Raw genomic sequence first — 24,142 nt, 5'->3', positions numbered from 1 at the left:
GCATATTAATTGATACTTACATTTTATTTCTTGAAACTTTTTTTCATACAATGTAGTGTACCCAAGTAGTCTGTTGAAAATAAATACTCGCTTTCTCTAAACCTAAACATTGCTAAATAAATTACTTCAGGACTGCCGTTGAACATCTTTTTTTTTTTTTTTTTTTTTATTTCCTGCAAACTGTAGCCGAGGGGTTTAACTGTTTTGTAGTTTTTCTTTTTTTTTTTTTTTTCTTATCTTCGCGATGCCGCTTCTTGGACATGGTGCCCGCCTTTTTGATTTGACTTTTCAACTCTGGTTTTTTGTTTGTTTTTATTTTTAAAGGGGCAGTGCTATGTAGGCTACTCGGAACCAACCAATTTAAACACCTCGTTCTTATTATTGAAGAAAAAATATATACTGTTTCATTTTGAACACAGTGATAAAAACAATTTTGACATGCTGATTTTTTTTTTGTGTGTGTATATGTATATTTTTTAAAAGACTTCAATCAATAAAACACAACCTTCCAGAGAATACAATTTTATTTTGCATGGATGTAAAATCCTTGTGCCCTAGTGTCCCTCGTAAAGAAACTTTAGAAGCTTGTCAAAAAGCACTAGATAATAGACTAGATAAATCAATACCTACAGCAGAGGTACTGAACATGATCAACATAGTTTTAGAAAACAGTTATTTTACATTTGTTGATAAGAATTACAAACAAAACGATGGTACAGCAATAGGATCTAAATTAGGAATGCATTTTGCCAGTACATACATGGGGAAATGGGAAGAACAATTACTTAGAAAATCGGAAAGAGAACCTTTAGAATACATTCGGTTTGTAGATGATATTTTTGGGGTTTGGATACATGGAGAAGAGTCGATTTTCCAGTTTCATAAAATGGCAAATGAAATACACAGTAATATTAAGGTGGACCTTCGATGGACAAGGAAAGAAATAGAATTTTTAGATACCATAGTAAAACTTGAAGAAGGTTCAATTGAGACTGACCTCTTCTGTAAACCTAGTGACATGCACCAGTATTTACACATGTCCTCTGCACATCTGATACACACTAAAAGGGCAATCCCAAAGGGTCTAGGAATAAGAATACGAAGAATATGCTCTAAAGAAAGTGACTATGCAAAACAAAGAAATGTATTAAAAACAAATCTTAAAAAAAGAGGATACAAAGAAAGAATTATAGAGATGGAGTTAAGAAAAGTGGATAAACTAAAAAGAGATGATCTACTAGATTATAAAAATAGAGATAAAAAGGTCAAAAGAGTCCCATTAGTAATGACTTACTCTAAACTTTTGCCCAATATTTCTAAGATAGTTTGGAAACACTTGCGGATTCTACATAATTCAGAAAAATTAAAAAAAGTATTTCTTAAGGCCCCAGTTGTAGCATTCAAAAGAGAAGCTAATTTAGGTGATATTTTAGTTCACAGTAAACATAAAAGAATAATTGACAAAATAGGTTCTACGAACATGTGCACCAGTAAATGTAAAGTGTGTAAATACATAGACAAAAGTAAAAATATAATTAAACATAAGAACACCACATATCCACTAAAAACTAATACCTACTGTAAAAATAGCAATGTCGTTTATGGAATAGCCTGTGAAAAATGTGATGAAATCAAATATGTTGGAGAGACTGGAACTACTTTATATAAAAGAATTCAGAACCACCTTTCATTAATTAGAAATAAAAAAATGAGTGAACCAATAGTACAGCACTTCACCAGTCAGGGACATGACATAAATGACGTAAAGTTTGTAGTATTAGAAGAGCTCAAATTAGACAATGCGACATATAGAAGAATAAAAGAAAGTAAATGGATAAATAGACTGAACACGATTATGCCAGTGGGACTCAACAGAAAAGAATGAACTAATTAACTTCAATAAATATATAACATTTAAATAAATAAACAAAATTCATTCAAAAGTTGTGCATGCTGATGCGCTGGAGAGGCCAAATCTAGACTGATCCTCAGAGCCAGCATTGCATGATATAATAAAAATATAAGTTTATATAAAGTAGTGTTAATTAGAATTAATACAGATTCAAAGATAGAAGTAAAAATGATGTCACAAAATATAGAACACCATTACATCGTGTAAGAATAAATCATGGATTTGAATGTAAACAATAACAAGTAGTTGTCATGCCGTCAAAAACCTATAAATACCTCCAATGTTTTGATTCAAACACAGGCTCCCTTGAGAAAGATATGTACAACATATCGAAACGTTGGGCAGCTGGCTATATGTATGTGTGTGTGTACTAAAAATCACTGTGCCAAAATTGTATCCTTAGCTAATGGGGGTGAATTCCCTGAAAGTTTTAATGTAAAAACTGACCACCAATACCTTTAAATAGTTTTATGAAGTATGCTGACCATGTGTTTTACAATGCAACAACACTGTCTACATCAGTGGTTCTCAAACTTTCTGGGCCGCGCCCCCCTTCCTCTTGTCTGTGGTCTTGTATATCTACAACCTATCGACAATAACAATCAACCATTTTGTTACAGACTTTCAACAAATCTAATGCAAATAATTTTGGCTGTTAATTAAACCCTTGTAAAAAAAAAAAAAATAACACACAATTAAAAAATAAAAAAAACCCTGAAACTTCTAATGCCCCCCCCCCCCCCCCCCAGGCAATTGCTTAAAAAAAGTCACCCCAAAGTCCTATACCTGCACAAGTTGGTTGCTATAAACAATTTTAGATCCAGATCCAGATCATAGGTAAACTAATGTAAACCTTGTCTGTTAAACTAATTTGCTTGAGTCCCCATGTATCCCAATGCTCTTCAAGTTAAAGCGGAAAGCCTTTCATATAGTGACAGAGATGTAATTTATATAACCATGGGGTTGTTTTGGCTTTGCACTGTTTACCTTGAATATAATCTGGTCTTTGAAGCTCCGAAGACAACTTCAGACTCAAAACAAAAATTAAAAAACAACTATTTAAATTGGGAAGATGATAATTCAGCAATACACAGTCTGCAGACTTAATTACTTTTATATAATTAGAACACTGCTTTTGGCAGATGCCTAAGTCTGTATGCTAAACAAACTCCAACAGGCATTTCTAGTATGGTAATATGCATTGAAACCCACTAAACTTCTCAAAGAAAATACAAAGTCCGGTTAATTTTAAATCATAATTATCCACAAAAATATTATCTGCATCAAAAGCATTATGGAGTGCCAGGACATCATTAGAGAAAAATTAAGCCATGCAAAAAATAAATAAAATGAAGGTGGAGCTTTGAAAAATTCACTGGAAATTAGCTGGAAGAGGCTGACGAATGCTGGATCAAAAGAGGCTAATCATGCTTAAACGTGCCCTAGAGCACCCACATGCACAATATGATTTGCACAGTAACTACCTCTCCTATTACAGCTTGTTTGGAGTATTCTGTGTTAATGGGGTTAGCTAATTTAGTGTTTTGAGTTGAAAAAAGGCTGCACTGATTAATAAATGTTGCACACTGTGCTAGTAATTAAAATAAATGGAAGGGTTTTAAACAGAGATGGTACTGTTAAAAAAAAAAAAAAAAAAGTCTAAAATATGTTATGATAATCCCGTTATAATTGTATTATAGCCAAGATTCGTATTAAACTCCAGTAGTTAACACTGAATATTTTAACACAATCTGAAATAATAGTTTAGACAAGTAACCTCTTTTTAAAGATCACATAAAACTATGGTATAACAGAGAAACAATCACACATTGATTCAAATCTTTGAACTGTATTTTATTCTGTACTATTTCACCTTTTTTATTATTTATTTATTTATTTATTTTAACTTTGTTCAAGTGATAATATATCTGTTTGCATGACTGTCAACTGAGTAAACTAGAAAGTGTTGACCCTTGATGGGCCAGTATATTCCTTCTGGGAAGCGCATAATATTTACTGTTATTATCATTTTATATATATAAAATAAAAAATCCAATGTGAAACAAGCAATGTGATTGGTCGAGCAAGGTTCCACCTGCCCGTATATTGGCTGGATATGTACAGTTGGAGCCTTGTCACATTCGAAATCACTGCGCTGCCTCAAAGAATTTAAAGTATCGGTCGCCATCTTGTTTACAGTTACAGATATACAGTAACTATAAAACTGAGTGACCAATTACCATCAAAAAAGTCCAAAAATTAGTAAGTAGATATGCCGATTTGGATGAAGAACAATTAAAAGAACTGCAAGATAGCAAAACCACAGCCCTTAGGCAGACATCACGTTTGAAACATGCTCCACTTGTACCCACACTGGGAATGCGTGGACGCCGCTCTGGCATTCTGTAAGCTGTCAATGACCCTATTAGACAACCCCAGGCAGCTCAAATGTTGCCATTCAGGGGCCAGACCCAGAGCTGCAGGCTCGATGGGTCAGGATGCCACAATGTCCCCCGCGTCAGACAGCATGGACCCTGAATCCAGACGCACTCCTAAATAGGAGGCTGTCTGTAAGGGTGTGAGTTGGGTTGTTGCACGATTCACTGACAGACCCAATTGGTGAAGGTTGTTTGTGATGAATTCCATGTGAGCCACTGGTTGCAATGGAGACTGAGCGCAAATGAGCCAGTCATCCAGGTAATTGACTACTCTGATAGCTCTGTGTCTCAACGGGGCCAGAATAGCCTCCATGCACTTTGAAAAGGCACGGGAAGCTAGAGAGATACCGAGTGGCAGTAACTGAAACTCGTACGCTGTCCCTTGGAAAGTGAACCTGAGGTACTTCGTGTGCCTTGGTCTTGCGGGGATGTGAAAATACGTGTCTTTCAAGTCCACCATGGTGAACCAGTCATCTGGCCTTAGACTGCAACAGCTGCTGCAAACTACCAGATCTGCTGATACTAGACCAGGGATGGTACTTAGCCTTGGTTACTAGGTATTGTACTAGGTACTGTACAGAACATTCTTTGTACAGACACACGGCACACATGGTATGGTGCGGTGCACAATGCACGGTACACACTACGTTGCAACTGTACTGTACGGTTGCAGACTTTACGGTATTCGTAGCACTGTGCTTGCATGGTACCCACGGTACGGTATGGTTCACAATGCATGGTACACACACTTGCCAATGGTACAGTATGATACACGGGTCACTGTACACACAGTACGGTGCACACGGTACAGTACGATGCACAATGCATGGTATACACAGTACAGCGCACACAGAAACAGACACAGAAACACTTTTTTCTCACACAATACAGTAATCAAACAATTACCGTTATTTTAATATAGCTTTTACAACAAACTATTTTTATTTGTATGCTTTGACTGAAGCTAGCAGCTTCAGCGAGAACAGTAGCCGACATAAGGTGTTCGATCCCAGGGAAGAAGTAGAGGAGCACAAGGTCGCTGTGGGACTTAACAAAAAACCACGGCTGAGTGCACAATACATGAAAGTAATTACTATATCACGTAAATTAATCGCATTAATAATGTAATACACAAGTGAAAAAGCAGATGTATTTTATTGAAAAAGTATCTGTTCGTATATCTCAGATTGGTGAAAGGAGAATGATGAGGATGTCGGTGTCAGCAGTCCTTTTATGCCTTTGGGGGTGGGCACAACAGCTTTGATATTTTGAGGTACTGGTTACATTTCTTACTTGATAGGGAATTACAAATTACTTAGTTCTTGAAATTCATTTTTAATATTTGAAAAGCGTCAAGGTAAACCTAATTCCCCTCCAGCAACCCGCATGCTCTGCATGAAACCTTCAGAGACACTGATTAGCACGGATCTGGAACTGGAGCTCCTTACAAAGGTTACACTGATGAAAACACCAGTCGGACAGTTTGTCAGCTTGGCTTAATAAAAATAGGCACTAGCTGGATCATTTTTATGAGTGTTTTACAGCACTGGGGATTCCCTTTAGTTTGCATCTACCAGCTATGTTGTTGGTGAGATGTAGTTGTAAGCGACTGCAGCTGATGCATAGTTCACACACCCTAGTCTCTAAGTCGCCTTGGATAAAGGCGCCTGCTAAATAAACAAAATAATAATCATAATTATAATAATAATATGTTAAAGGGTAATCCCTGTATTGCAATCTAGGGTAATTTCCCAAATACTGTAAATGCTCTAAAAAAATAAAATAAAATAACAATAATAATCTGCATTTTATCTCGGCAGGGTATAGGTTGATCAAATCAACCCCTTTGTTTCTTTTTCCTTTAGTTTTTCCATTCCAGCCCAAGGATTAGTTATCTGTGTGAACAGATACAAGCAGAAAATAAGTTTTCTTTGCACAAGTATACACTTACATTGACAACAATTTTGTAGGTTTTTTGGAACAATTACATTTACTGAGTTTGGTGATAGTTATCTTATTTTAAACACTACAGCCCCCACACCCACACAATCACATACAGGACTTGTTAGCTCTGAAAAGAAAAATAGAAATACAAGTAAAATTCATGAAATAAACTTACCAAATCTCAAGCAATATGTGTTTGAACTAAATTAGCAGATTGGCATGATGTCTCACTCAGATGAAAATGTATTTTCCTTTGTTGCATTAATAAATATTGTACTGTACAAATACACTTCTTCCTAGTTGATTGACCCCCACACCATTTTTTTCTGTACTGCATAGGGCTGTTATTTAAATGTTGCTATATTTACTTCACTAGTCCTATTAAAATGTGTTGGAGTGCACCTCAAAGACTGGAACTTACAACTCGTCATTCACCCGGCTCCCCCACTCCTTTCTCTTCAGCTCCTCTCTGGCCTCCTCCACTGACATGATTGATGTCGCCACCCGCAAGGTTGGCTCCAGAGGCTTGTAGCGCTGCAGCAATACTTCAGTGGGATCTCGGAAGGGCCCCTGACAGGTACAGGATAAGGTAAATGTTTTATTGTGCTGCTTTTTGACACATTATTGATGACAGAAGAAACCCAAAAGGCTGCTGAAAGCACCACAACTCTTCTTTTCTTTAAATTATTAACAAAAGCAATTCCTCCTGATGCACCGTTGCAAATAACATGATGGGTTGATAACATTTGTTTGATAGATGGGAATTGAGGAAATGCTTACATTTGGAAACATAGGCTGGATTCCACACCTGTAAATCCATGCTACAGTCTATAAACATATACAGTTTGTGGTCAACAGGGACCGTTTTTATCTATATATTGGGAATGCAGCCCCTTTGTTATACCATTTTATGTAACCCATTTAGCTCAGTAGCAAAAGGTAAAACAATTAAATGAATGTTCAAATTCAGTCCATCAGTACTTTGACATGACTTATTCTTGTACACTGCGCATGTAGACATTTATACGCATTGTTTTTACTAAAAGTTGATCAGGTACACAAAGCTATACACATCGGCTGTTGGGAATATCAAGAAAGAGCGCAAAGTACCGTGACCGAGATATTAAGAAAGCAGAATCAGGGAGGCAGGTACTTCTAGAGTTAAGAAAGAAGCCATCAGTTGCAGGTTACTGTAAATTTACCATTTGTTTTGTATTAAATTTTTTTTTTTTTTTTTTAAAAAGCTTTGCATGGAGATGGCTTATAGGGTGACCAGATAGCAAGAGTGAAAAATCGGGACACTTTCAGTTAGTGCAGGGAGGATAGAAACCTTATTTAAATTAACTATTGCACAACGCAAGTGACGCAAACTGCATATCTTTCTTCTGTAGATAGTCTTTTTTTTATCCCTTCGCCTTCCTATGTGCATTACACTTAGGCAAAAATGTAGAGAAATATAATTAAAAAACCCAAAGCGGTTAACTTTCTTATTTACTGTTCAGATGACAACGATGTTTTAATCAGCCTATCGGCTTTTCTGTGACCTGTACTGTACAGTAGCAAATACGAAATTTCCTAACGAGAAATATCTTTCATCTAATTTGTTTTATAATATTTAATGTTTAAAGTAGCTAGTGGGACACACACTCTAGTTCTATTTGATTAATGACTTGGTGTCAAAACTGGCAAATCATTATGAACAAGGTGGATAATATGTCAGCAATTTATTTTCGAATATGTACTATTAATTATGTTAAAAGGACCATATATTTTGAGGTCAAAAGTTGCACTAAGCTAATATAAATATGAAAAGGCAATAATACTTGAAAATTACAAACTATCACACCTTTGGACCAAGGGAAAGTCTCAAGTTAATCAGTTCACAATTTAACTAAACAAGGTTAGAACTGAATTTAAAATAAACCTTACATCACAATTTATAATATCCCCAGCGTGTGGCCATTTATTTTAAAGCTATTTGTAACATTTTTAGACATATTTGAAAGGTTCATTAACTAATTAATTGAGGAGCACCATACAACACTAATTCAAATCGCAATTTATATAATTTGGTGGTTCTTAATTAAAAGCATGATAATGTAAAAAATCATGATGCATATCCTTAAAATAAAATACTCTAAAGTACCGTTACCTCTTCTGTTACAATGGTTGTTTTGGTTATCAATGTAGTTTTGTACCACTTTGGCATAGTATACCTAAGGCACTGAAGCTAGCAAAAAAACTTGGATGTGAATGGGTTATACTGGAAGTATGTAAAACAAATATGTATATGTTTCGGGCAAAGCCCGAAATGTGGTCAATTCGCGAATTGCCCGCTGACTTTTTGAGGAAAGCGGTCTGCCCACTTCTTGTGCAAAGTCTGAATCACTCCCTCTGTTTTTTTTTTTTTTAATTCCTGCTCTGATTGACAGGCAGACCTTTGGAACAAAGAATTAACATGAGAAACTCCATTGATACTTGCATAGTACCATCGGCAACAGCCAGATAGGAATCGAGATATATATAAAACCTGCATCACAGTTCGGAAAAATATTACCCACAACATTGGAACAAAAATTAACATGAGAAACCCCATTGAGTCTAGTATTATTAATAACATAACAACAACCAATAATAATGAGTTGTATTGAACTGTCCAATTCAGAGAGATCGATGCAGTTACTGGGTGGAACATGAATGATTAGCTGATTCACGTTTGACAGTGTTTCTGACAAGCAGTTGGAGAGAGTACTCAGCGGAGTGACTGAGTGTAAGTTTACATAACACATCTAGATTTTAATAATTTGTTTAAAATAAATTCGTCTTATATATGTCATTCAATATTTTATATAGTCATGTCGTCAATAAAAATACATTTTTAAATATATGCCTATTTTCTGAAACCGAACTGTGTAGTTTTTATGAATGAGATGAGTGAGTGAATGACGCTACTCAGGTAGGCGGGTCAAACAAGCTCATCAAATCGTAGCTCTGTCTCTGTCCCCTGAAAACATAAAATAAAAGATCTTTGAGATTCATTTTGGACTTTGACTGGGCATTGTTGGGCACTCCTAGATCTGCCTGGGCAAAACCCGTAACATATATATATATATATATATATATATATATATTATATTTATAAAATGGGTATCTTAAATACTCTATCCTGACTTATCAAACGGGTCACATGGGGGGTGTTTGATATTACAGCATATCACCATGGGGTCAGCACTTATTTTCAAAAAGGGGCAAATCACTCATATTGAAATTTATCACAATAAACACGACAGATTTATGTGAATGTTGATCTTTTGGGAAACCGAAGTGTACATGAGATATTGAATGAGTCTGAATCTGACACCAATGATTAATTGAAGTAGTGAAAAAAAAAAGAAAGTATTCAAATCCATTCAAAACTCGCCATTCTGATCGCTCTGCTCCTTCTTCCTAAACTACAGCATTTCCATATCCTATTTTGAAAATAAATAGTTTAAAAAAATATATCTTAAAATATTTGGGTCACTCTTAAGAGACTTTGGTGGTTAAATGGATGTTTTGTTGCCGTTGCTCCTCGTCTGTCTGTTCTGCCTGCCAGCCACTGGTCCCACACCCTGGGCAGCTGTGTGATCCTGCTGTACCTTTCTCTAAACATAAATTTGTCCATTTACGATGGTATCATCTCTTCTGCTGTGCCCAGCATTGTTTTAAATGGTTTCTTAACACTGGCCCAGTAGTTCTCCACGTTGTCCAGCTGTAAACTGCAAAGTCAGTTTGATAAGTAACTGGGTATTCCATACAAATAATGTCTTTCTCACCACTATGAAGTAGCACTAATCTGGTATGGATACCTCCTGTTACTACCCCAGATAACAAAGGTCGATTTTAAAAATAAAAATATAAACAGCACTCGCTCCCGATACTGTTGCAGGTCTTGTGAGGAAGGGTCTGCGTGACTTAAAGGCAGACTCATTTGTGCTGTGTCATGATGAAAATGGGCAGTAATATTTCACTTTTAAAATGTAATGAACAAACCAAGAATTACAAGAAGTATAAAGTATAACATTGCAATGTTAAATTCAACATCTATAATTTTTTTATTTTTTAATTCATTTTGGTTTTACAGTTAGTCAAAAATTTACATACCCCCAATGGAAATTTTATATAGAAATTTCTCAAACAAATAATTTTAGGAGAACTCTTTTGTAGCAAAAGTTTTGCTTTTGTGGATGAGAAAAAAGTTACAAGACATAGATGTATACAATTGTTTATTTCACCAATTTGTTTTGCAAAACTCCAAAAATGCTGATTCAAAAGTATGTATACCCTTTGATGCTATAAATATGATAATGCAGAACCTAATTCTAGAAAAGTCTAGAAAATGCTAGATTGTAGGTGAACATTCTTAGAGAGTATACAAGGGTTAGGTAATGAATGCTGTCATTACCAATAAGTCAATATGGGGAAAGACCTTGGGCAGAACATTATTTATTGTCATAAAGCTGGAGAAGGATATAAGAGGATTTCCAAGCATTTGACTCCCATTTTCAACTATTGTTTCTTTTATCAAGAAGTACTCATGGTACTGTCACAACGCTCCCTCTGTCTGGAAGAAAGAAGGTTCTTTCACCAACAAGAAGTTGAAGAATTGTGAGGAAGCTTAATAAAAATGTGAGATTGACTGCCAAAGATATTCAAAGTGAATTGGCTGCAAGTGGGACTGGGGTTTTCATTTCAACCATAGGTCGAGTATTGCATGGTGAAGGTCTCAAATAGGCCAAGGAAAAAGCCACTCTTAGGAAAACATCATATGGACAATCGCTTAAAGTTTGCAAAACGGCATTTGAATGATGGATATGAGTTCTGATCAAAGGTTTTGTAGAGTGCTGAAACAAAAATCAAGCTATCCTTCTATGGGGCTGTTTTTCCTCTAATGGCACAGGAAATTTTATTTCAAATACATGGTAAAATGGATGCCATAGCATACCAAAAGATATTGGCCAATCATCTGAAACCCTCCGCTGCAAAACCCCATCCATGCTGCAAAACAATTAAACAATAAAAAATGTGTTTTTACACACCTAAACAATACATTTAAAATAATACAATAAATCTAATACACACAGGGGCAAGGTGTACCCCATCACAATCCATCTCCCAAAAATGAAATAGCACTGATCACAGTTGCTGTTCACGACCTGTTCACAGTAGCAACTTTTAAATTACATTACTGCCTGGGCAACACACATTGAAATCAAAACTTTTTTTTTCTAGACCTGTCTTAAAAAAAGAACTTTTAATAACATTTGTTTTTATTACTTTAATTTACAAGGTGGACATAAAACAACAAAATATTCTACAATGTACTGTTTTTCAGGTAAGCATTTAAATATTTAGGCACATTTTGTTGTCATTTTTAATGGACAACACTATTTTGTTCAGCTTTAGTAAATTCTTTAGTCAAAAAGTGAAGTTTTTGTTTGTCAAATGAAAATGTGGGGTAGCAGCAGTCAATGTGTAAATGTTAACATTTGGAAACCACCAATTAAATGTGGCAATTAAATGCAGAAAAAAGTACCCTAATTCTTCAGTGTACTGTATTTCAGTTGTTTTTTTAAGGTACATGGTACAAACCTTTCTTATTTTCTTCTCAGCTTTTCTCCTCTAGGTAGAAGCAAGTTGAACCCCTATATCGGCAAGCACACTGGTTCTAAGGACTATCAGCTTCAGGTATATATTTCAAAATGTGTTGCAGCATGGCGCCTTTGTCTTGTAATGGTACAGCTTCTTAATCTCTTGCTGTTGTCATGGGACATATCCCCAGACTTTAATTGGATTAATTGGTTGTCTGTAACTATTCTGCAACTCCACACACAGCACAGGAATCCCCTAATGTTCACAAAGACATTAACATAATGTATTTTGTTTTTAGGTTGTAGGAGACCGTATTCATCTTAAATAATTTAGCTTTATTGTAAATTGTGTTTCACTTAAACTTTATGGGAATGTGTTTTTGGAATCAGTGTATTAAGTCACATTTTGTATATCGACGTGTACATATAGTAAAGCAATATGTGTTGCACTAATATGCCTCTTATGGCCTGATTATATAGTATTTTTCATAAGGATTTTATGTGTTGGTATATGTTCCATGTTTTTGGTTTTTATCTTTTACATATATTAAAATAGGAATAAAATTGTTAAAAAAAATAGCTTTTAATTGAAACATTGGTAAAAATTAGGAGGGGAATTCTCAGTATAACACTTTTACATGTGGAATGTGATGCATAGCAGTTTTGGTTTCTGATTAATGATCCCTGGTATGTATGATGAACCAGAATCTGTGCAAGTCGAAGACACATTTTACCAAGTTAGCTGGTACTTTGTGAACGTTTGGGCAATCACTGTGCTGATGGAAATATTATCTACACAAAGTATGAACATGACATCAGCACAAAACAAGCCAGGTTTATTCGCCTTGAAATCAAAAAAGAAAATAATTGACAGAACTGGGTGGTGCAAGCCATCTGGAGACACGTCAAAAACCACACTGGACATTTCCATCAATGCATTCCATTTAAGTTTACCAACTAAAGCATTACCATTTTTTGTCAAATTCTTACGATTTAAGATTGTCGGCGTTAGGCAGTATTTTTTAGCTGATGGACAGACAGTACCCAGTATCCCCCAATATTATAACAGCAAGAGAACATTCAAAGAAGAGGTAAAATGTCTAAGATACAAATGGCAAAATCATAGATGAAGAGAAAAAATGGCAATTAAATGATTACTTTTTAATACGTTTTTACAAAAGGAGAATACGGGCAACATGCCCCACATGTCAACCTGCTCCTATCAAGTTTTAAATAACTTTAGCATAACAGAGGCAGAAGTGTTAAAGGGAATAGGATCTCTTAAAATAAACCAATCCCCTGGGTCAGATGAGACCCTCCCAATAGTACTCGAAGAAAATGAAAAGTTATTTACAAACCGCTAACCAAGATCATGCAACAGTCTCTTGAAGTGGAGCTACCGTGCTGCTCTCAGCAGCCCCGGCACATGATGTGGAGGCCAGGCATGCTACCGCCAGTGCCCCGACCATCTATGCATCCACCGCATAACTCCAGTCGTGGTCAACTATCACACATACTCATAAAACAATAATAATCAAAAATACAGTAACTGTTCAGCCTCAAGAATGCATAACCCAAACATTTCTGCCACATCTGATACGGTGCACCATTATTATTGGGGTGTAGAATGTTTTTTCTTTTTTGCCAAATGTGCTGTAGAAAGTTATGTGCATTTTTTTTTTTTTTAAGGATTACTATTACATAACATTTGCCATGGGTCAGGCTGTGGTCAAAGCAGCAGGGCTTCTTTTGTATAGTATCTGATCAAAATATTAAAACGTACAAAAACCCAAACTGAAAAAGTAGGAGCCTTAAATGTGCCTAAAAAGGGACAAATTCAAAGAATAAACCTGTATTAAATGGCTTTGTTGAAGAGAAAATTGAGGCTCATTTTGTCCTGCCATTGTTAAACACAAAGTATTGTAGTAACTGACAAAATGTCAAATATTTATTCAAGGGTTGTTCCAAATAAAATGTTAAAATGAGATGGTATGGGTGCTATGCTAGCATTAATTATGTCTTGTTTAACTAAGCTATCTTTACATGTGATTTCTATTACACGAGAGTAGATGTTAAAACTTCATGCTGATTTGAACTCAGCTCTCGCCAAGATAAGCACCAACTAAGACGTAGCTTTACAGTAAACTAATGTGATCCATCTGTGTCTCCTTCCATTTGCGCTTCCTTCCATATGATGATGTAGATATCCTTCTGTCTTGTATTGATGGCTGAAGTGTAATGCTGGCTCCAGGGATCAGCTTATTGCCTCCCTAGCACATCAGCACACACAACGGCTGCGATGCTGGCTCCGGGGATCAACCAAAGTGCGGTCTCCCTAGCGCATCAGCATGACAACCGTCTGGATTGAGCTAAGTAGGGTACATCTCTGGGGTCTTCAAGTGTGTTTCGTCGACTAGCCCACAACACCTCAAGAGGGCTCGATGGTGATTCTGGCGTCCCAGCATCATCCCCCTCCGCCCCCCACTCAACTCAGCCCAGCTTAGTTACCCGTACATCAGCGTTTTTCTATTGTGCTTGAGATCCCCAGCCAGAATCTTTCCGTCTCAACCACAGCCAGTTGCTGCTCCTCTCTGCTGCTTCAGATAAGTTCTTCACTTTGCGACGCAACTCTTGGCCACTGAATCTGACGTCTCTGAGAAACTGGGTTATAGAGTGTGCCACAAATCCTCGACAACCCACCTCCACTGGGTAAACCTGGACTCTCCATCCTCGCTATTCCACTTCAGTGGCTAGTTGAGCATACCGCAGTTTCTTCCTCTCATACGCCTCATCTGCAGCATCTTCCCATGGCACTGTTAACTCTACCAGGTGAACAAGGCGTGCTGATCCAGACCACAAGACAATATCTGGTCGAAGGTTAGTGGTGGCAATCTCAGGTGGAAAAATAAGCTGTTGACCAACATCTGGTGGTTGCTCTCCTTGGCGGAGGAATGTTGTCTTTTGTGTGAAATGTTTTGATGGAACAGGTGGCAACTTATTGGTCATGTTACGCTTGTCTTCCAGTGCTAAGGCCAAACATCACAGCACCTGGTCATGATGCCAAGTAAACCATCCTTGGCTAAGAGCCACCTTACATCCTGTCAGACTGTGCGTTAATGTTGCAGGTGATGAACACAAAGGACATGAGGGATCCCTTCCTACCCCGAGGTTTAGGTTCTGTGGTGATGGGAGAACATCATATGTTGACCTGATGAGGAAACTGATCCTGCTCTGTTCCATTCACCATAGGTCTTGCCAGCCAATCTTGCATTGTTCCACACTCTCCCATCTCATCCATTCTCCCTGCTTGGCCTGGGAAATGGCCTTTATGCACCTCATACCCTCCTCCTGCTTTTGCACCTCGTTGACTACCAGCTTCCTCCATTGAGCTGGGGCTGCCTTGTGCCATGTAGGAGGAGCTGAACTGAGACCAAGACCCCCTCTTCCATGCTGAACTTGCCCCATGATATCACCAATTCAAAGGGCAGCCTTTGCATCCTCCACAGCTTTCTTTGCCGCCCACTTTCTTCCAGTTTTTAACACAGGTGCTGCCTCCCTTACGCATTTGTCGCGTGACTCTACTAATGTCATTTCCAGTCTGACCTTGGCGCACTTAAACTCCTCGGTTAGAGCGGAGACTGGTAGCTGCAGTATTCCTTTACCATGAAGTCCCACTCTGCTGAGGCAGCGTGGAACTCCCAACCATTTCCTGATGTATGAACTGATTAAAGCTTCCAGCTTCTCTACTGTTGTCAAAGAAACCTTGTACACAGTCAGTGGCCACAGCAACCTCGGCAGTAGGCCAAACTGAAAGCACCAGAGTTTTAGTTTGCCTGGTAAAGCGCTGCTGTCTATGCTGTTCTACCCTTCCACTGCTTGTTGTCTAACTTCTCCCACACGAACTGTGTTCTTTAGATCTCCGTCGTACCATCTCCCAAGACTCTTCACTGGCTTCTCAGACACTGTTGGTATTGCCTCACCATTAATGAAGAACATTTTATCTACTACTTTACCTTTAATTATAGAGATGCTCCTTGATTTAGTGGGCTTGAATTGCATTCGTGCCCATTTAATGTTATTGGTTAATTTGCCCAATAACCGATTTGTGCAGGCTACTGTTGTTGTCATGTCATCCATGTATGCTCGAATTGGTGGTAGTCGCATTCCAGAAGCCAAGCGCTCTCTGCCCACTACCCATTTTGATGCCCTAATGATTACTTCCATTGCCATGATAAAAGCCAGTGGAGAAATGGTGCATCCTGCCATTATTCCAACTTCTAGGCTTTGCCATGTAGTGCTGAATTCTGAAGTTGAAAAACTAAATTGCAAATCTCCAAAGTAGGCTTTTACTAAATTTGTTCTTGTCATCGGTACACTGAAAAAATCAAATGCTGCCCAAAGAAGTTCATGTGGCACTGAACCATATGCATTAGCCAAATCCAGGAATGTCACATGGAGCTCCTTCCTCTCCTTTTTAGCTGATTGAATTTGTTGCCAGATCACATTGATGTGTTCTAAGCATCCTGGGATACCTGGAATGCCCACTTTTTGTATTGAAGTGTCAATGAAGCAGTTCTTTAATAGGTAAGCTGACAATCTCTGAGCAATAATGCTGAAGAAAATCTTGCCTTCTATGTTTAATAGGGAAATAGGGCGAAACTGACTGATGCTTGTAGAATCTTTTTCTCACCTGTTCGGCGCCATGCTCCTGGTACAACCTGTTTTTTCCATGCCACTTTCATCAATTTCCACAGGATTCACAGAACTCCTGAAGCACTCTTGTACACTCTGTACGGAACTCCATTAGGTCCTGGAGATGATGAAGCCCTTGCTTTTTTCACAGCTTGCTCTACTTACCACTTAGGTGCACATTCCTCCATTTGGTATTCTGGTGGATTGATAGGTGGGATGTCTGAAGGAATTGACATAGGCTCCTGCCTTTTTGAATCTGTATGTGTTTCCTCCAAATATCTCTCCAGCTCAAACTTAGATGCTTTTAGTGTGACATTCTTCTCACTGGTGAACAACTTCTTTACACATTTGAATGGGTCTTTATAAAAGTTAGTTCTCGCACGCTCCTTCTTTTTGTAGCGTTTCCGTAGGCGCTCAGCTCTGCGCAATGTTGCAAGCTTATCTTTTTGACCCTTTGTAAGAGATTGAATCCCTCCTTCTGAATTTGTTCTGCTCTTCTCCACTGCTTCCTCAGCTGTCTCCTTTCTCTAACTAAGCGTTCAATCTCCTGCTGCCGTCTAGACTTTCCAGGAATAGTTTGTACTTTTTCCTTCCTTTTTTCAACTCCAAACCTCTCGCGTCCATATGTGTAGATGATGTTCCCAAATTTATCCAGCTTCTTTTCAACTGTTCCACCTAACCTTTCCTATGCAAAACAGAGATCTGTGTTTACTGTGTCCCACGCAGTTTTCTCACAAGCTTTTATTCCATTTAACTCCAGGCTTGTGCCCATTGAGGTTCATTTCTCTCTTATGCTGGTTTCTCTGACCGGGTTCACAAGGATCATTAGGTTCATTACTAGCTGTATCCATGCAAGTCCTCCTCACGTCTATGACAGGGGTGCTGATATCCTGCGAACTGTGGTTTGCTTCCTGTCGCTGGATTTCATTCGACTGACTTGACTGACTTTGTAAGAAGTACTGATGAATGCGAGGCCCTTGTCCCTTCTCCTTCAAGCATTTCATTCTCCCTTTATGAATCTTCAAACCCCTGACCGTTGTCGCCTTGCTCCAGCCGCAGACACAAACCTGGAGTTCCATGTCCTTGCTAACTGCAGATCTTGAAGTAGTCTTTTGTGAAGTACTCTCCATTCTCATATCCATTTCCGTTCCTTAGTCGTAACCGTGTTGTCCAATGTGTGTGTGTGTGTGTGTATATATATATTATATATATATATATATATAATGAGAGAGAGAGATAAAAACAAGTAGCTTTCGAGCTAAACCATTGACCCGGAAGGTTAACAGTGTGGCATCAGTGGATTGGAGGCGCGGATGTGCTAGTCAACCAAGGGGTCATGGTTGACGGTATAAAAAGGGGACGTAGTGATGTGATCTGTTCCTTGTAATGGTTATGCTATGACCGAAAGGACCCAAGTTGTGAAACTAACCATGAGTGTTTTTCTTTGTTTTGCCTGTCTTTCTAAAGTCTACTGTTTGTCTTGTTTGTTAGACTAAATGGCTAACACGATCTGGAGCTGTCGCCCACGGCCAGCACAAAACACAGACAACAGAGCACTAATTGTTCACAAATTGTACTTTCACCATTCGCACTGCAGCACTCATTGGGAGAGATGACCGTGTTTGTGCTTGGTGTTTGGATTTTGTTACTGTTTACGGGACTGCAACCCTTCATAATTCCCTGTGCAATACACATTGCTGTGTATTGCCAGTCCTCCTATTTGTTTTCATCAGGTCATCAGAGCCCTGGAATAAAATAAACAAAACTCATTTTCACCAGTACTTTTGTTGTCAATCTCTTCATTGTTGGATTACTACACTGCACCTCCACGTACCACTTACCCACAGTGATGCATATACTGTATGTAACATATAAAATGGTTATATTACATATATTTATACTATATTGAAAATGTGTTCTTTCCATATGGGTTGCAGAGTCAATTAATGATTATGTAGGCCTATACAATTTAATATTCAAATGAATGCATAACTGACACATTTTTATTCTTTGCTACCTTTAGTCTTTATCTAAATTAATCTATTCTTATGAACGCAATATTTATAAAGATTAAATTTATTTTTTGTCAATACAAAAACACCCAACAAGAAGTTAATACCATGGAAGACAGTGACAAAGACTTCTTGTTAAAGTGTATGTCGAATACGGGTCCCCACTGTCTCATCCAGTAAAGTCAATTACATGCGAGTGCAGGATGAGTCATACCATCAGGAGCTCATTGGTTGCTGATCTTGGTAGGAGGCCCGCAGGCAGCACTGCATTTTGTTAGGGTTAGGGGGGGTAAATAATGTAGGTATAGTTCACATTGCTCTTCAGCGACCTCTACTTTTCAGATGGTTATAGATCTATAAACAAATATATGACTCGTCTAAAGTGTTTTTGTTAAATTTATTCATGAGGCAGTAGAAAGCTTGAGTTATCAGCTGCTTATCCCAAGCAGCAGATCCCCTTATCTGCTACCAAGCTACATTTATTCATGTCCCATGCCTCAACTAAAAAAAACTAAAGAAACATGATTTTCATCAATATGAGAGTTGTAAAAAAACAGCCATAGAACCAAAAGTGTGGTTATCGGTGAGGATTATGTAGAACAGTGTGATGCCTGTGATAACGTTCCAAAGCACATCATTCTACAAACCCTTGTTTTTATAGGATTATAATATAGGATTTTTATTTGAAGGATATAGGCTGGCTAGTTCTTCTCTAATGCAAGTGAGTATAATACCTAATGGATATTATTTCATCCTGGTGAGAACACTGTCCTTGGGAACTAGGCAACTGGATAATTGGTTTACAATAGCAATGTAGTAATAAACTAAACTATACACATTACATAGTGTAGAGTTTAGAACACACTATTTACTGTTGCTGTCACTTGGGTAGTGTATATGTTACAGAGTCAGGATTCAGTCAATCGGCGACAAAAAATAACCAATTTGCAAAAACATTCTTGTACGCGTTCCACATGTTGATAGAAGCAGGGTGGTGCCTAGAAGCGTCATAGCCATTGTAAAAAGTGTCAAAGATGATGGCCCGTACCACTTGGCCACTGCTGGAGGATCTCTGAAGTGCCTTTACAGTCGGAATTAATTTCAACTGTGTGATAGTTCATTCCTTTGAATGAAGTACCCAAAGGAAAAAAAACTCTCTTCATATCTTCATATCTGCAGCAGCTGATTCTGGGGTTATGCAAGGCTTTGTTTCTTGCAAGTGCAATAAGTTTTGTCAAACAAATAAGTGTTTCTGTATGTGTGTAAGGGCATTCAGTGCAATTCTAAATGCCACAGCAGCAAGCCTGGCAAAAAAATGCAAATACAGTGATTTGTATGTTTCTAAATCTAAACATATGAGAGAGAGTGGCTGGAGCTTGCTTACACCTATCACAGGTTGGGTCCAAGTGTGGCTTAATTTTGGACAACCTAACTTTAGACCAATGGAGGCGATGCAGTATTTTAAATTGAATTAGTCCGTGCCTAGCGCATGCTGAGGAAGAGTGGACACGCCTCAGGATAGCGGCCCAATCTGAGTCTGAGAAGACCATGTTCAAGCCCTGTTCCCACAGGCCTTTCAAGGACACTAGGGAATCAGAGAGCAGTGAGTTTTGAATATATAGTGCCCTGCAGACTAGGCTTACTTCAAGAATAGTCCATGGGGGATCTAGGTGGACGTAAGGAGAATTGAGACATTTTCTTGCAAGCAAAGTTCCAAATTTGGAGATAGAAGTGAGTTCAAGGTATATTATATTTTTGTACGAGCTAATAAAATGAAGCAAAATTGTTACTGATATAAAGATCATGAAGAGAGGTGATACCCCTATTATGCCAAATGCTGAATGCCCGGTCTTCCAAAGAGGGAGGGAACAAATGGTTGTTATCTATGGGAGTGAGTACTGAGGGACCATCGAAGTTAAAGGCCCGTCTGAACTGTTTCCAAATTGACAGACCGTGGAGCTGATTTGAGACTTGGAGATGGACATAGACAGAGGGAGGGGGGAGCATAGAAGGGCTGGTAAAGATGATGCATGGCAAGATGAAGCCTCCATGGGTAACCAAGCTGGGGCTTCTGGTCCCCACTGGGAAAGTTGCTAGTAGGACATAACCCTACTGACCAGCGTTCAAGGTCTTGCTTAGTACACTCCAATAGAGGAGTTAAATGAAGTTTAAGAAGATCTTTAATATCATGTGTGACTGAAATACCTAAATAAGTAAGCTTGTTTGGTGCAGTTCTAAATGGTAGGTCTTCAAAGGAGCACTATGCTGCCGTATGAGTTAATAGGGAGAAGTTCGTTCTTATGAAGACTTAAGTTGTAACCAGAAAACTTGCCAAAATCATTGAGTAGATTCAAAACTAAAAGGTAAGCAAGAGGCTGGGTTAGAAACATACAAGAGCAGATCATCCGAATAGAGAGACCCAACCCCCTCTAATGACTCCCTGAATGTCCTGCCACTACGCAGAGCAATTGTCAGGGGCTCAATAGCAATAGCAAACAAAAGGGGAGATATGGGGTAACCCTGTCTTGTACCATGGTGGAGTTGGAAAAATGTTGAGATTGTATTGTTAGTGCAGACAGCAGCAAGGGGGAATACATATCCCATGAGATAAAGTTGGGCCAAAGCCACATTTCTGGAGGGTATAAAAAAAGGTAATCCCACTCTACATGGTCAAACGCCTTTTCCGCATCCATCAAAACCAAAATTTCTGGGTGAGGGGCCGAGGATGGGGTATAAAGGATATTAAACAGGCGCCTAAGATTAAAGGAGTGTCTGCTTTTTATAAAACCTGTTTGATCTGGGGAGATAATTGAGGGAAGGACAGTTTCGAGACATGTCAGTTTTTCGATGTCATGCATTTGTCTTCTCTCGACTCGACTACTACAACTCTCTATATGGTGGTCTCCCGGCACGCACCATAAACCGACTGCAGCTAGTTCAGAATGCTGCTGCCAGGATCCTTACCAGATGTAAAAAACATGATCAAATCACCCCTCGTCTTGCCCAGCTACACTGGGCACCTGTAAAGTTCAGGATTATTTTCAAAACTCTCCTGCTCACCTACAATGCCCTTCATCACAAAGGTCCTCCGACTGTGGCCTGCTTGTTATCCCAAAGCAAAAGTGCATCACACTTGGAGAACACTCGTTTAGCATCATGGCTCTGACTCTTTGGAACTCTCTCCCAGCTTTGGTGCGTGATACTCCCACCATCGCTCGCTTTAAATCAACTCTCAAGACCCACCTGTTCTCTCTTGCTTTCCATGCTCTTTAAGCCTGATCTCTGCTACAAGCTGCTGTGTTGCTGCTACTATTTCATGTATTATGCTACTATCATTGATTGATTGATTGATTGATTGATTGATGTGGCAGCCCCTGGAGTGCGCATTGACCTGAGAGACAATAAAGGGACAATAAATGAATTGCTGCTCCCATGGACTTGGTGTGGAATGTAGAATGTAGAATGGTGCGTCTCCTGGAGAAAGGCAATATCAGCATTACGGTGTTTCAAATGAGATAAGACTTTTTTACACTTTACAGGGTGGTTAAGCCCATTGACATTCCAACTTACAGAGAAGTCCTATCATATCTCCACACCTCACCCTCTCTTAACAGGAGTCCCCCAAGGGTCAGTCTTGGGTCCTCTCCTGTTCTCTCTCTACACCTGCTCCCTGGGCCCCCTCATCGCATCCTATGGTTTCTCATACCATTTCTATGCTGATGATGCTCAGATATTCCTCTCCTTCCCCACCTCTGACTCCACCATCTCCTCCCGTATCTCTACCCGTCTGTCTGCTATTTCCTCCTGGATGCACTCGCATCACCTCAAACTCAACCTCTCTAAATCTGACCTCCTTTTCTTTCCCTCCTCCTCCCCCTCCTCTGATCTCTCTATCTCTGTTCCTCTGGAATCTACCACACTCTCTCCCTCTTCCTCAGCTAAGAACCTTGGAGTCACCCTGGACCCCTGCCTCTCTTATTCCCAGCACATCTCCACTCTGGCACGCACTTGCCGATTCTTCCTGAGCAACATACGAAGAATCCGACCCTTCCTCACCAACTATGCTACCCAGCTCCTGGTCCAGGCCCTGGTACTCTCCCGCCTAGACTACTGCAACTCCCTCCTGGCTGGCCTCCCTGCGTCCGCCACCCGTCCGCTCCAGCTCATCCAGAACTCTGCTGCCCGCCTGGTGTTCTCTCTGCCTCGCTTCGCCCACGCTACTCCACTGCTCCGCTCGCTCCACTGGCTCCCGATCACCGCTCGCATCCAGTTCAAGACTCTTGTACTCGCCTACAGATGCCTTGACCAGACTGCACCCAGCTACCTCCAGACCCTCATCTCTCCCTACACCCCCACTCGACCTCTCCGCTCCATCTGCACTAGAAGACTAGCTCTACCTCCGCTACGCTCCCCTGCCTCCAGAGCCCGCTCCTTCTCCACCCTTGCTCCGCAGTGGTGGAATGACCTTCCTACAGATGTCAGGAATGCCCAGTCCCTGACCACATTCCGGCGCCTCCTTAAGACTCACCTCTTCAAAGAGCACTTGTAGAACTCCTCTGTTTGTATCCTGGGACACTATCACCCTTCATGTAAATGTGCTTTATTTTGCTCTTATCTGCCCCTATTTTACTGCATTTAATCCTGTACTTCAGAATACTGTAATCTGCCAAGTGCTTAACCTGTAGTACTTTGTATTTAATCATATCCTGATGTAACTATCACTATTTAATCATACCCTGATGTAACTATCACTATTATCTGCTGTATTATTGAATTGTGGTTGTCACACTTATACTTTGCTTGAACAAAAGTTATTGTATTTCTTGCTCTTATTGTATTACTTGTATTGTAACACTTGAAATGTATTTGCTTACGATTGTAAGTCGCCCTGGATAAGGGCGTCTGCTAAGAAATAAATAATAATATTAAAAAAAAAAAAAAAAGAGAATAATGATAATAAAATTACATCATTCATATAGATGTAACTTACATAAACATACGTAAGCACAGACATATGCAAGTAAAAAAATAAATAAACAAATAAAATAATTTGTGGGGCGAGAGGGCCATGGCCCTACCACTTTAACAACATAAACATATGCGCTGTGGGAAAACATGATCTCATATTCTCAGAATATCTTTGGATCAACTCTGCCTTTACTTCCACCACGCTGTGCACAAAGTATGCAGAGTTCACTCAAGCCCTCATATACCGGGATCCTTTGCGCAGTGTAACTGAAGTTCTCATTAAAAAGTGGTTTTCCGTTGAAAGTGACTGTTACAATTTGGTTTTCAGCATAAGAAATTAATAAAACAGGAAGAAAAATCTGTTGGACCACCCATTAATCAACAAAAGCTGACAGTCAAAACTGACATACATTACGATCACCGTTGTCGGCAAGCAATGCAAGCTCTGACATAGCTGTTCAACATCAAGCACATGCTCAGAGTCTGACAGTGCGACTGGTCAGTCAGCCCTAACAAGCCTGATATCTCCGCAAGATTTTCAGGGAG

The 24,142-nt window shown here is 39.0% G+C and overlaps 1 protein-coding gene across 2 annotated transcripts in view; it reads right to left on the bottom strand.

Moving 5' to 3' along the window:
- spata17 (spermatogenesis associated 17) overlaps positions 1 to 24,142 on the bottom strand; it is a 120,229-nt gene that overhangs the window by 36,724 nt on the left and 59,363 nt on the right. For both annotated transcript variants that reach the window (XM_034017008.3, XM_034017009.3), the window contains one exon: positions 6,716 to 6,864. In XM_034017008.3, the coding sequence (XP_033872899.3) occupies positions 6,716 to 6,864 (149 nt within the window). The remainder of the gene's footprint in view (positions 1 to 6,715; positions 6,865 to 24,142) is intronic.

Source organism: Acipenser ruthenus, chromosome 6 (assembly GCF_902713425.1).
Source record: "Acipenser ruthenus chromosome 6, fAciRut3.2 maternal haplotype, whole genome shotgun sequence".
Lineage (NCBI taxonomy): Eukaryota > Metazoa > Chordata > Actinopteri > Acipenseriformes > Acipenseridae > Acipenser > Acipenser ruthenus.
This window is presented reverse-complemented; position numbering and strand designations above follow the sequence as displayed.